General features: G+C 36.7%; 1 protein-coding gene across 1 annotated transcript; it reads right to left on the bottom strand.

The window, feature by feature from the left end:
• Positions 1–9,478: 9,478 nt before the first annotated feature.
• On the bottom strand, positions 9,479–11,077 carry LOC128542729 (sulfotransferase 6B1-like). Its single transcript, XM_053512701.1, has 4 exons — positions 10,821–11,077; positions 10,388–10,514; positions 10,188–10,282; positions 9,479–9,706 (listed from the first exon to the last, which is right to left on the bottom strand). Exons 1-4 carry the CDS (start codon positions 10,896–10,898, stop codon positions 9,587–9,589), a joined length of 420 nt encoding a protein of 139 aa, XP_053368676.1. The 5' UTR covers positions 10,899–11,077; the 3' UTR covers positions 9,479–9,586.
• Positions 11,078–11,596: the final 519 nt, after the last annotated feature.

The following is an 11,596-nucleotide window of genomic DNA, read 5'->3' as shown; positions in this document are numbered from 1 at the left end:
CAGCACCTTTCTTAAAAAATATAACAGTAAGAAGTGACAGGATCAGCAGGCCTTAGAAAGGATTTTCTTTCCCGCCCTCCATACTGAGTGATCAGTCTGTTCCCTTCCTCTCTGTTCGACATCCCGATGCCATCCCAATCACAGATCTTTATCCTTCCACTGTGTAAGAGTGAAATGCTGGTCTTATCCCAAACACATTACTTGTGCCTGCTCTGGAGTCAGGACCGATCCATGCTCCGGCTCCGGGGTAGATAACAGATAATACATCTAACCTTTTGACAAACTCAAACTTTTACCCTGCTCCAGAGTGCCCCTATACGTTGGTTGCAGCATCAATCTTTTATCCTCCATCTCCCCCAGTGTTGATCTCAACGCATGGGCCTTCTCCAATGTCATTCTTAGGCTACACATGTGAACCAGAATCAATCTAAATCTTGGACAGAGGTGGGAGGTAATTAAATACATTTAATTTGCTACTGTACTTAAGTACATGTTTCACGTCTCTGTACTTCATTTGAGTAGTTGAGTGATTACTTTTACATTTACTTCGCCACATCCCACAACAAATATCTGTACGCTTCTTCTTCACTCCATTTCTGCATGCATTTGTGTTACATAACCACAGTGGTATGGTATGTAGGATTTAATGCAAAGACTTTTACACTTTTTAAAAAGACTTTCTACTATGGCTCGAAGGCTACAGTGCGGTACAAGCTTGTTGCTTTTAAATGGAATGTAAGTACTTTTTGTACTTTCCCTAAAGTAGAAATGAAATGGAGTTTTGATTTTACTTGAATAACATTTTAAATAAAGTATCTCTATGTTTACTCAAGTACAATGTCAATACTCCAGCTGATTGCAAACCATAGACCTTTTCAACTGTAGCCCTCGGTCAAGGCCTCTGACCCAGAGTTGATCTCAAAATGTGCCTGCCATTGTGTCGATCTTGTACATGACCTTTGTTGAACCCTGACCATGCATCTAACTGAGTTTTTATCTAGATATTGAACCATGCACAAACAAGTATTGATTTTACCCATACATCAGCACTATTCTTATTCTTGAACCATGCGTCAGATTTTGTTGATCTCACACTGTAGGCTTCCCCCAATATTGCTCTCACACCATACAGCTAACTCAGGGTCAGTATTCAATTCAGTGTTATTCGTGTATATATAGTGCTTAGAAAATGGACTTTGACATAAAGCAGCTTCAAAAAACTAAAAACACTGGATATAAATTGAAAAACATATGCATTTTTAGCTTTATCAATTTCTGTTCAATAAGTAGGCCAGAAGGTTTGGTGGAAGAAGGAAAAAGCCAAAAGGAAAAACTGCCTAAGATGAGATGAGGAAGAAACCTTGAGAGGAACCAGCCTCAAAAGTGAACCATCCTCATTTGGGTGATACCAAATAGCATGACCATAAATGCTTTCTAAAACGTCTATACCATTGTCCTATTAGGTCAAAAGTGCATTTGTATATCAGGAAATGCATTTTAGCCACTATGAAGTCTTATTTGACTTGCATACAAAACTGTTTGTGGCAGTTTCAGTCCTAAAACAAGCAACTGCAGTCACAAGCCATCACATAAAAACTGTTTGTCCTAATGCAGTCCAAAGCCATCTTTATGAATATTAAGTGGAACCATCCTGAGTTATTACATCCTAAAGCTGACCACATGGGGCAGCAATGAGTGGTCTCCATGTGGTGAGAATTCCAGCTAGGGAATCTGGATGGCAGATTCGGAGGGGAGAAGGGGTCCAGATGACTGTTCTCCAAACATGGCTTTCCCAGTGTTAGCCTTCAAGGCCCATATCGATCACAAACAATATATGTACTCCTAATGTGGATTTGAACCATGAACATGCCAAAGAGTTGATAATAAAAATGAAATAAAGGGCCCAGTAGAGCCAAGTATTGATCTTGGATCAAATACTTGGCCAAGTCAAACCTGAATCTTTAACCATGCTGTTTCTCCTGTTTGCTTGTATTTTGGATCTTGCTGGAATAGCCTCCCATATACCAGCCCAGTTTAAAATAGTCTGTTTTATCCATTTTGCCATTTGGCTTAATGTCAAATCAGTGGGATTCCCTTGCCTAATAGTGCAATACACATTGTGGTATCAATGCTAAGAGAAGCAGAATTACCATAATGGATTTTGTTGTTAATGTCACTCTGTAGCTAATTGCTCACTATAAACTGTGGAAGCACAGATAAGCAAAGGATATGCAACATGTACATTATTCCGTTCCATTCCATTTAGGATCGTCTCCAGGTAGACCGTGTCAAAGACCTTGCATTGTACACAGGTGCACCATCAAGCTGGAACTGATTGGAACTTAGTTTTATTAAAGAAAAGACAAATCGACAAATGTACTCAATTAGAAACATTATTTTAGTGCCAAACTGCAGTTGGCATAAATGTTATAATAATTTATTTGTGTGAATTACTTAAAGCTTAGTAGCCATGCATGTATGAATAGCAGGAGTGCTCGTAACAGAAGTATAAGATTACTGCCACTTTATAAAATATTAAGGGTGCAGGATTTCAGATACATCTTCAAAAGGAACACACTCCCAACTAATGTGTGTTAATAAAGAATGTGCGCAACCAATATTATAAATCTCCTTATAACCAAATAAGCCTGCAATGTCAGATGGTTTAGTGTTTTCCTGTTAAAGGAGTGGAGGAGTGGAAGATGATTATTGAGCATCTGAGATAATACAGAGAAGGCATCCATTAAACAACTGTTCAATTATTCAGCAAAAAGACAGTTCTAATCAAGAATGGATACACTTACAAAGAAGGAGATGAGCAGGCTGATAGGCTAAGTAGAAGTGGCCGTTGTGTGGGATGCAGACTGGAAGAACTACACAATTACTACGGTATATTACATGAGGCACTGTTAAATAGAGATATGTCTTAGCGTATATATCCAGGAGATAAAAGTCTAGTTAAGGGGAAGAGAAGCGGTATTGCAAGTTATACAACATGGATGTTTATGTTATGCAAATGTTATGCAAATGCAAGTATAATGTTTGACATGAGGTATATAAATAAATAGAAATAGCAACAAAATTGCTATGAAGAAATCGATGAAAACATCTTAATTGATAGGAAATCAATCAAATTTGAGTGGTAGAAATAAGTCAGGCGGCACAGTGGCTTAGTGGTTGTGCATAGAGTTAGCATGTTCTCTTGGAGTTTGCTTGGTGGGTTCCCCCCAGTCCAAAAACATGCAGATGAGGGTAATAAACGTTTATCTGATTGCCCATATGGATTGTTGATTATTTTCCTATAATCGCTAACCAACAGGTTCTTAATCCTTACACTGTTTGATCCCATATTATCATTTATTTATCCATTTGCTATAGTAGAAGAAATGACAAATCCACGCACACACACACATATCCTACCTTAATGATGTTTTTTTTATTACTGTTCTGCACAATAGCAGGTTAAAGTCACAAATAGACATTATGACATGTTTCCCGGCACAGAGGTTTTATCTACATGAGGGTTGCTTTGATGTTAAAAGTGTTTGACTTGGCCTTTGTGTAGGCATGTATGCCAAGATTAATGAAGCACCTTAGGAAAGCAGACATGGTTGAGGTAATGGTGGCCTGTGCGTCTATTATGACCGGACTGCGCTCATTTCCTGAGACTTGTGCTGAGGGACTATCAGCGAAGAGGGAAACCAGAGAGGGAAATTGGCTGCTAATCCAGAAAGCTCTTTTGTTGATTTGAGCCTGGTTTTGTGCAGTTATGGGCTTCGTCATGACGTCCTCAGGCTGCCATCACGAAGGTGATTTAGGTGACGGTCATGCAACTTAAACATTCCGCTAAATATGTTGAGCTTTTATATATGGGGTATGTTAACCATATAAACATGCTTTATTATTGTCCAACCTGTTTTTTTTTTTTTTTTTTTTCTCATGCTGTATTGAAGAATTCACAATAGGAACAGATGATGGGATGAAAAAAAGAATGTACTTCGTCTTGTTGGAGTGGTTTCCATTTAACATTTAAACGGATTACATTTCTCTGCAACATATCTTTCAGCTCATTACACGATTTCATATGAGAACTATTACACATCCTCATATGAGAACGGTTCTTCTTCTTTTTTTTTTTTTTTACCAATATTAGTTATAGGAAATTTCCTAAAGAGAGAACAGAGTGAACACTGTGACACGTCTTTGTATACAAGAAAACAACCCCAGTTCTTCTTTTCTTCGTTGATATTTTTATGCTTTGGCTCCACACACTCACTGTACATGTACAGTATATTTTGTTATGGATGAAACAGGACTCTTTATTTGAGCCTTGCCTATGTGCCTGCATTTCTTTTTTTATGTTACTTCTTCTTGTATTTTTTTATTGTTTCAGTTTTGTCTGGTAATGAATTATTAAGTAAAACTAAATGAATAGTTGTAGTTCGAAAATAGAACTTTACTGTTAATGTTTTTACTCTTATTTCCTAAAACTTCTTTGTGAACAAATGCATCAGCATGTGCATGACGAGTCATATTTTCACACTTCAGGTTGTTTTAACACTAATTTTGCTTCATGCCAGGCCGAATTCCCATCACCATGTCCCTGATTATTTCCCTATAACAGCACACTCCCAAGAGTTTCTCTCCTAACTTATTTTTAGAATCTGCATAAACCTCATTTATGGTAGATTTTTTTTTAGTTATTCAGACTTGAATGCAACTCTCTAACAGCTAAAGCCTTTAACAGATTATTAACTTGAAGTTCTATCACATTAAATCAGGTATTAAGTCACATTTAGGATGTTTTAATCGTTCTGTATATTTCCAGCTTCCTGGGTCAATAAGCTCCATTTTGATCCTAAGCTTGTTTCTGTATCATGGCTTATGGCTGAGATATGGCCAGTCAGGGTTTGTTTCTAAGGAGGGCCTCCAAAAACTATTAAAAACCTATTTTAAAAATATTTAAAGGAGGATTTTGTAACGTAGAAAAAAAGGGAACCCTCAGTCACATTTTGACACCCGGTTTTCCCTGCCACCCTAAAATACTCTAACTTCAAGAGTGCGATTACGTAGCAAAAAATCGCATGTTTTTCTATCACCCCTGGAGTAACCAGCTTGGATGGTGTTCATTAAAGTGCAATGATATAATTAGATTTAAAACTTCTCAATTCTGCAGAAAGATTGTTTTTTAATGAAATAAAAAAATTGGTAAATTTCCCCTACTGCTGTCTATTGGCCATAATGCAAAATCAACCTGTGCAAGTTAATACCTGACTTGATGACGGGCTCATATTTTGTTTTCTCACAATTACCAGTCGTGAGGCATTAAGCTACTGTAGCTAAAAACACTATATACCAATATTTCACAGCTATAAATTCAGAAAAATTACCACAATTTATTTACAGTAGTTTAAGGTTAGAGCAGAGGATAGGGTTTGGATTTATAACTCTTCTTACAACTTTATTTGTATGATATTTAACAAATTTTATTCATCCACTTTGTATGGGTGTATGTAAATGTGTGTATGTACAGTATGAATGTATGTTGTAGCTCATATTAGGCTTTTTGGTTTGTGCAAAAAAAAAAAAAACTTGCTATGATATGGAATAAATGAAACAGTGTTAAGGCATAAAACTAGGCTACTACAGTAAGCTATTGGGGAATGTATGTAGTTACAAGAAAACAGACAGAAATGTAATAAACAGAAATGTAATAAACTGTCTTATAAAACCAGTTATGCAAGATAATGTTAGCATCAGGGGGTGGGGTTTGTGGCCTTTTTTTTTGTTGTTTTTTTACTTTTTTGTTGTTAGTCTTTGGACTCCTCCTGTTGATGGGTCGTCACAGCGGATCTTCTCATTTTATCCGGGCTTGGGCCCGGCACTGCATCCAGTGGCCTGGGGTTTGGGCATTAGGTGGAAATTGAACCCGGGCTTCCTGCATGGCAGGCGAGAAATCTTCAACTGAGCCACATTTTTTTCTTTCTAATTACTTTATTTGTATACAATTTAGCAAATTCCAACCTTGTTGCCTCGCTTGGTAATAATCCAATGATTTTTTTTTTTATCTAGGTTTTTAGTTACAGTTGCACAGTACTGAAGATGTTTCCCATCAAGAGGTTAAATAATTCGGATACTGTAGTGGTCATTTAAATTGGCATTTTGTGTTGACTTTGGAAACCATTTGTTACATTAGTTGTGTTGAGCTGTTTGTTGAGCTCAATTGCTCTTGTTTTACTGATTTATTACACATAGCTGCAAGCTGGTAATTTATTTTTTTTTTTACACGTGATGAAACGCAAAAAACTCATTTTCAATTTGGGTTGAATTTCGAGTGCAACTGTAGATGAGTGATTTATAGTTTATTACTTTAGAAGTGACTAAGTAACTTATTCAAACATTACTAGCTACGGAATAAAATGAGTGAAGCATCATGAGAGCAATTGTTTATTAAGTTTTAGGTAAAATTCTGAATAAAGTATCAATTCCAACCATATTCACCATGTTAATTAAAATTTATACACATTCGTCATAAAATGAGGATCTATTTATTCATGGGAAGAAGAACGCTCTGTTTGAAAATTCCAAGCTATACTAAGAATAACAGAACAAAGTGAAAACTCCCTTCATTTGCCTATATAATCCCCTGCTACACTAATGCACTTATCCCAGTGTTTCACTTGTGCTTGGAAGGTAGAAAGTTTTCTCAGTAAGCTGGAGCCATGTAATGTGCGAGTGGTGTTGGTGAAATTATCCAACAATTTTCGCGGTGTTCCACTCGCTGCATGTTTACTGGAACAACTACTGAAGGCTCTGAGACATCGTTATTCATGAACGTATAGCCTTCTTTAAAACGTTCGCACCATTCAAATGTTTTACTGCAGCGAAGAGTCTCACCACCGTAATCTGCTTGAAGTCTTCTGTAAAAGTAAACCATCATCTTATTGCTGTCGCTCATGAAAAAATTACTGGAGCTAATAATTCAAGTCCTGATTTGACTTGACATCCCTCATATTTCACTTTAATGTCACAAATTTAAACGCACCATGCATAAGAGCTATAAAAGAAAAAACAAGGCTGTAGGAATATATTGCTTGGATTAATTCAACTTTAAACTGCTTCATGAATTACATATACAGGGTAGGGTTCTAACCTGTTTGGATGTTTTTTAAGTTTTATTTTTTTCACCCAAAGGTATCAAGTCTCTCACCAGGACGTGACGCGCTGAGCGCATCGTTCATTAATAAATCAGCTCAAAGTCATCACCGCTGATGAGTCAAGATCTTCATTTGTGTGAGGGTCTTGGCAAGTGCATCGCATTCTTCATCGAAAATGGACAAATGATTAGAGACGCTTGTCTTCACAAAACATCCCTTCTTAGAAAAAGCTAATTATCTGCAGCCCTTGACTGTTTTCTCCTGGAATAATATGCATTTTTACACAGTGGACTTCTGTTCCGAAGGTAACATTAAACATAGGCCTATCATATATTTTATAAGCTGAAATGTTATGGAACAGCCTTGCCATTAATGTTGAAGTCTAGGCTGAATGGATTTGCCTAAGATACAGGAGCAGATACATGGATGTAGAGTATTATGGTGAACTGGTATGGTGATGCTGTCTTCTCCATTCTCATTGATCACTCAGGTTTGTTAACGGTGAAGTGATTGGTTCCTCTCCTCTTCCTGTCAAGCTGCACATGTCGCTCCTGATCCGCCAGTGATCCAGACACCCCCTGCATCTGAACCTGTCTGACTCATCCTGGTGCCCCGCTTCTGGTTGGAGATCTCGTCACATGGATGCCCCGTGTAGTCTGCTTGGTGAGTGGTGACTGTGGTCTTGGACTCGGCTGTGGCAGACAGCTGTTCTCGAAAGGCTTGTCACTGCAGTAGTTCAGGACTAAAAATACTACAAACAGTTTTCTACCCGAGCCTCCAATAATGAACTGGACTTCATATTAACTTAAACACATCTACTAACACTCAGTATGACTGCAAATCAATCTCTGCTATCTGATATCACCCTAACGAGGATGAGTTCCCTGTTGAGTCTGGTTCCTCTCAAGGTTTCTTCCTCAGGGAGTTCTTCCTGGCCACCGACGCCCGCGGCTTGCTCATCGGGGACAATCTGACCATTCTGATTTATGAATATTTTTCCCGCACATTTCATACTGATTTCCTTCATTTTCTTTCGATTCTGAAAAGCTGCTTTAACCATTGTTAAACGCGCTGTACAAATAAAAGTGAATTGAATAGATTTTTCAGCTTGTTTGTCTATTTTTCACTTTTTTACATGATCCATTTGCTTTTTTACATCTGAGTTTTTTCAAGGAGCCAAATCAAGCTATCGGTTGGATCCGGTAGGCTGTGATGCACTGGGTGTTCTGGTGCCTGTCTATGGCGGCCAGCACTTATTTGTTTCTGCTATTTGTACTTTTTTGTAGCATTGAACCAGATGGGCTATAGAGAGATACTAAGATACCTAAAGAGACAGAAAGAAAAATAGAGAAAGCAATAAACATGGTAATGTTTGCATGTGATGCTTTCATAATTTGTTTATTTCAAAATGTTTTTTCTTTTCTTAAAGGACTTTTTTTCACAATTTATTTCTAATAATGTTACACAGTTCATTTTATATGATATCCTTCACACACTGACAGTTGATTTATATCCACATTTTTTTATACAATTATTTTCATCACAGTTTCTTGATGGGATTTATTTGCATGCGTAATTTTTGCATTATTCATTTATGTTCTCATCAGATACAACATTCCGATTTTAATACATAAATAATTCTCCACAGAATAGTATCTGAATAAATTTATTTAATAATGATTCATGTTTTGTTTTTACTTGTGATCATATTTTACTTATATAATCATGTAAAATATATGGTGTTTCTGCTAAGGACAGATACAAACCCAATAATGAATTATATATATAATGAATTTTTTTGTAAGGATTTGTGAGTTCAGATAACTGATGTGCTGTTTCACAGTTTATTAATCATCCGATCCACTTTCCCCAGAAGTTTCACAGCCGCTGGTTGCGTTTCTGCGTTTTTCCTAAATGAAAATGTTGTTTTGATGAGAAATGGCAGCTTCTCAGTAATGACTCCACTGTCTCCTGTTCCTGTCGCGGTCCTGCTCCTGTTGATTGGCTTTGCTCTGCAGGGGCCCTGGCCTGATTAGTGCTCATTAGATTGAAGAGGGGACTCTTGAGAGAACAGGGACAGAAAGAGGAAGGCTCTCCATGGTGACACTCATTTATAGCTCTGAGGTTCAGACAGAATTAATATTCTTGGGCTATAATATTTCTGAAACAGCGTATGAGTGTGCTGTAAATTGAATACTTTTTTTGAGTCACAGCATCTAAGAGGAAAAAAATAACATGAGCCATGAGCTGTGGCTCCACCTAGTGGTGAAGTCTTTAATTAGTAGTAAAAAAGGGTTCTTTTTTTTTTTAAACATCCAACATATTGGGTAGTAAAGCAAATAATAATGTTAATGACTGCGTTTCAATACAACTTGTTTAACGTACCTTTTAAAAATAAACTCTCATTTGACAGTGTTTAATTTTCCAGACTACTGACAGTACTGCTCGTATTTAAGCTTGGCTCCCAGTCTGGTTCCTGATAGTTTCTTCTTGAACTCTTCATCCATCTGCGTACTCTGAGCCATGACCCAGTACAGGACCTCATCCATCTGTGACCCACACTCTGATTAATTTATGACTGATTTATAAAGCAGATCATAGACCAAAGTTTTGATTAAACAAATTTACTGTTTCTAGCTCTGTAAAATGCAAATCCTGTAAATTTATCAAAAATAGTTGGCTTAATTACCTTTTCAGAAAATAACTTTGGCCATTTTTCCATAAGAAGGATTTAACTGCATGACACAGAACGTGCTCTCTCCGGCAATTCTCTTGACCTGTTCAGCTGACGAAGTCTGCAACTTTATTTATACCTTCAACCAGGTTCTGAGAAATATTAAGAAAATCAGAAAACCTTTTTTGCTTTTGTGGGTCAAATGAGATACGGCCATTATCTCAGATGACTAAAAAGGTCATTTTCTATATAACATACCAAAAGTTAAAAGTTGGTCAAGGTGGTTTATTTCAGTCACAGGAGATAAATATTAAATATGGAGAATATGAAATATAAACCCTGTTTAAGCCTTTTACCTCCTTTAGTTCCTCATAGGTCACAAACATCACATTAGGGTCTCCATTGTGTTTCTCCCAGGCCAGGGCGTGGTCAAAATATGAACCATAGGCCACTGTGTGTGAAAACAAGGTCGGTGTCAAATGTCTATACTCAGTTATCTAAGTTATCTAAGTTAACATTATTATTGAATTCAGGAACTCTAGAGCATTCACCTTACCTTCACCAGACATAAAATCAAAGAGGAATTTGTCCCAGGATTCGACTTTTGGAAGTACAGGGTGTTTGTTCATGAAATGGTAATAAGAGACGACAGTGTCTTTGGGGTTTCGAAACACCACCAACATCTAAAAACAAACAGAATCCAAGACATAGCATTGACTAAAATCCCTGAAACTGAATTGATAGAACTTTCAGAAACTAATTTTGTGCTCGAAACTAATTGCATGGCTGAATTATCACTGATGTAAGCTCATGTGCATCTAAGTTTTAGTGTAGTTACTGAATAATTAATGGTAGTTGGTGTGCTTTGAGGTTAATCACTAAATAATATGTTAAGAGTTAAGGATTGCTCAATACTGTTACAATAAATATGCCATAGTGAACTGTTAGTCATGTGATCTGTCTTGAGCTGCAAAGTGGTCCAAACCGACCTTTGTTTTATTTGTCTTAAATGAAACAGGAATCTCATCAGGGTGCAAATGTGTCACGAGCAACCGCCTCGATGGCATCTGGGCAACAACCTGCAAAGACAACAATCAAACAAAAAGAATAATACTTTTGCACAAATTTTATTTCAGATTTTACAGAAACAGCTGCTTTGGGTTATTTTATTAAGGAAATGATTGTAACATTTGGACATTTGTTAATAGTGTCTAACTAAATTGTTAGTATTTCATATAGCATGACAGAGGATCCTAAGTACAGAAAATTTCTTAGTGCTGCCAGATCAACATTCATCTTCACTTACAGGTAACAAAGAATATAACAAAAATAATCCTTTATTCTTATTTACTACCATAGCTAAATTAACTAGGAATAAGACCACCACAGAAACCTGCAACCATTATCATGTAGTAGTAAGGACTTTATTTTTTTAGGGACAAGGTTGAAAATCTCAGACTATAAATTTAAAGCCAGACAATTTAATTGATGATGTAGGTGACAATAAAACCAAGTCACTACAGCAATTAGACTATTTACTCCAACTTCAAGAGAATGCACGAATTTTACTTATTTTTTCAGCAAAATTCACAACCTAGTTTTTAGATCCTGTCCCTACTTCTTTATTCAATCAGATTCCAAGAAAAAGTGAACCCCTTTAAAATACTCAATTCTGTGTTCATTTTGTATATTCTATGTTCTAAATACTTATATTGACCTGTAAGGCTCTGAAAGGTCTCATGCTACAGTACCTAAGTAAACTGCT

This window comes from Clarias gariepinus, chromosome 15 (genome assembly GCF_024256425.1).
Source record: "Clarias gariepinus isolate MV-2021 ecotype Netherlands chromosome 15, CGAR_prim_01v2, whole genome shotgun sequence".
NCBI lineage: Eukaryota > Metazoa > Chordata > Actinopteri > Siluriformes > Clariidae > Clarias > Clarias gariepinus.
The sequence above is the reverse complement of the archived record's forward strand: the minus strand, read 5'-3'. Positions and strand labels throughout refer to the sequence as shown.

What these genes read in the sequence shown, in the direction of transcription:
- LOC128542729 (XM_053512701.1), bottom strand. Translation starts at nt 10,898, where the DNA reads ATGCCATCGAGGCGGTTGCTCGTGACACATTTGCACCCTGATGAGATT. An exon ending in TGATTTTATGTCTGGTGAAG is followed by an intron (nt 10,283 to 10,387) that starts GTAAGGTGAATG and finishes TTTCACACACAG; the next exon opens with TGGCCTATGGTTCATATTTT. An exon ending in CCTATGAGGAACTAAAGGAG is followed by an intron (nt 9,707 to 10,187) that starts GTAAAAGGCTTA and finishes TGTGGGTCACAG; the next exon opens with ATGGATGAGGTCCTGTACTG.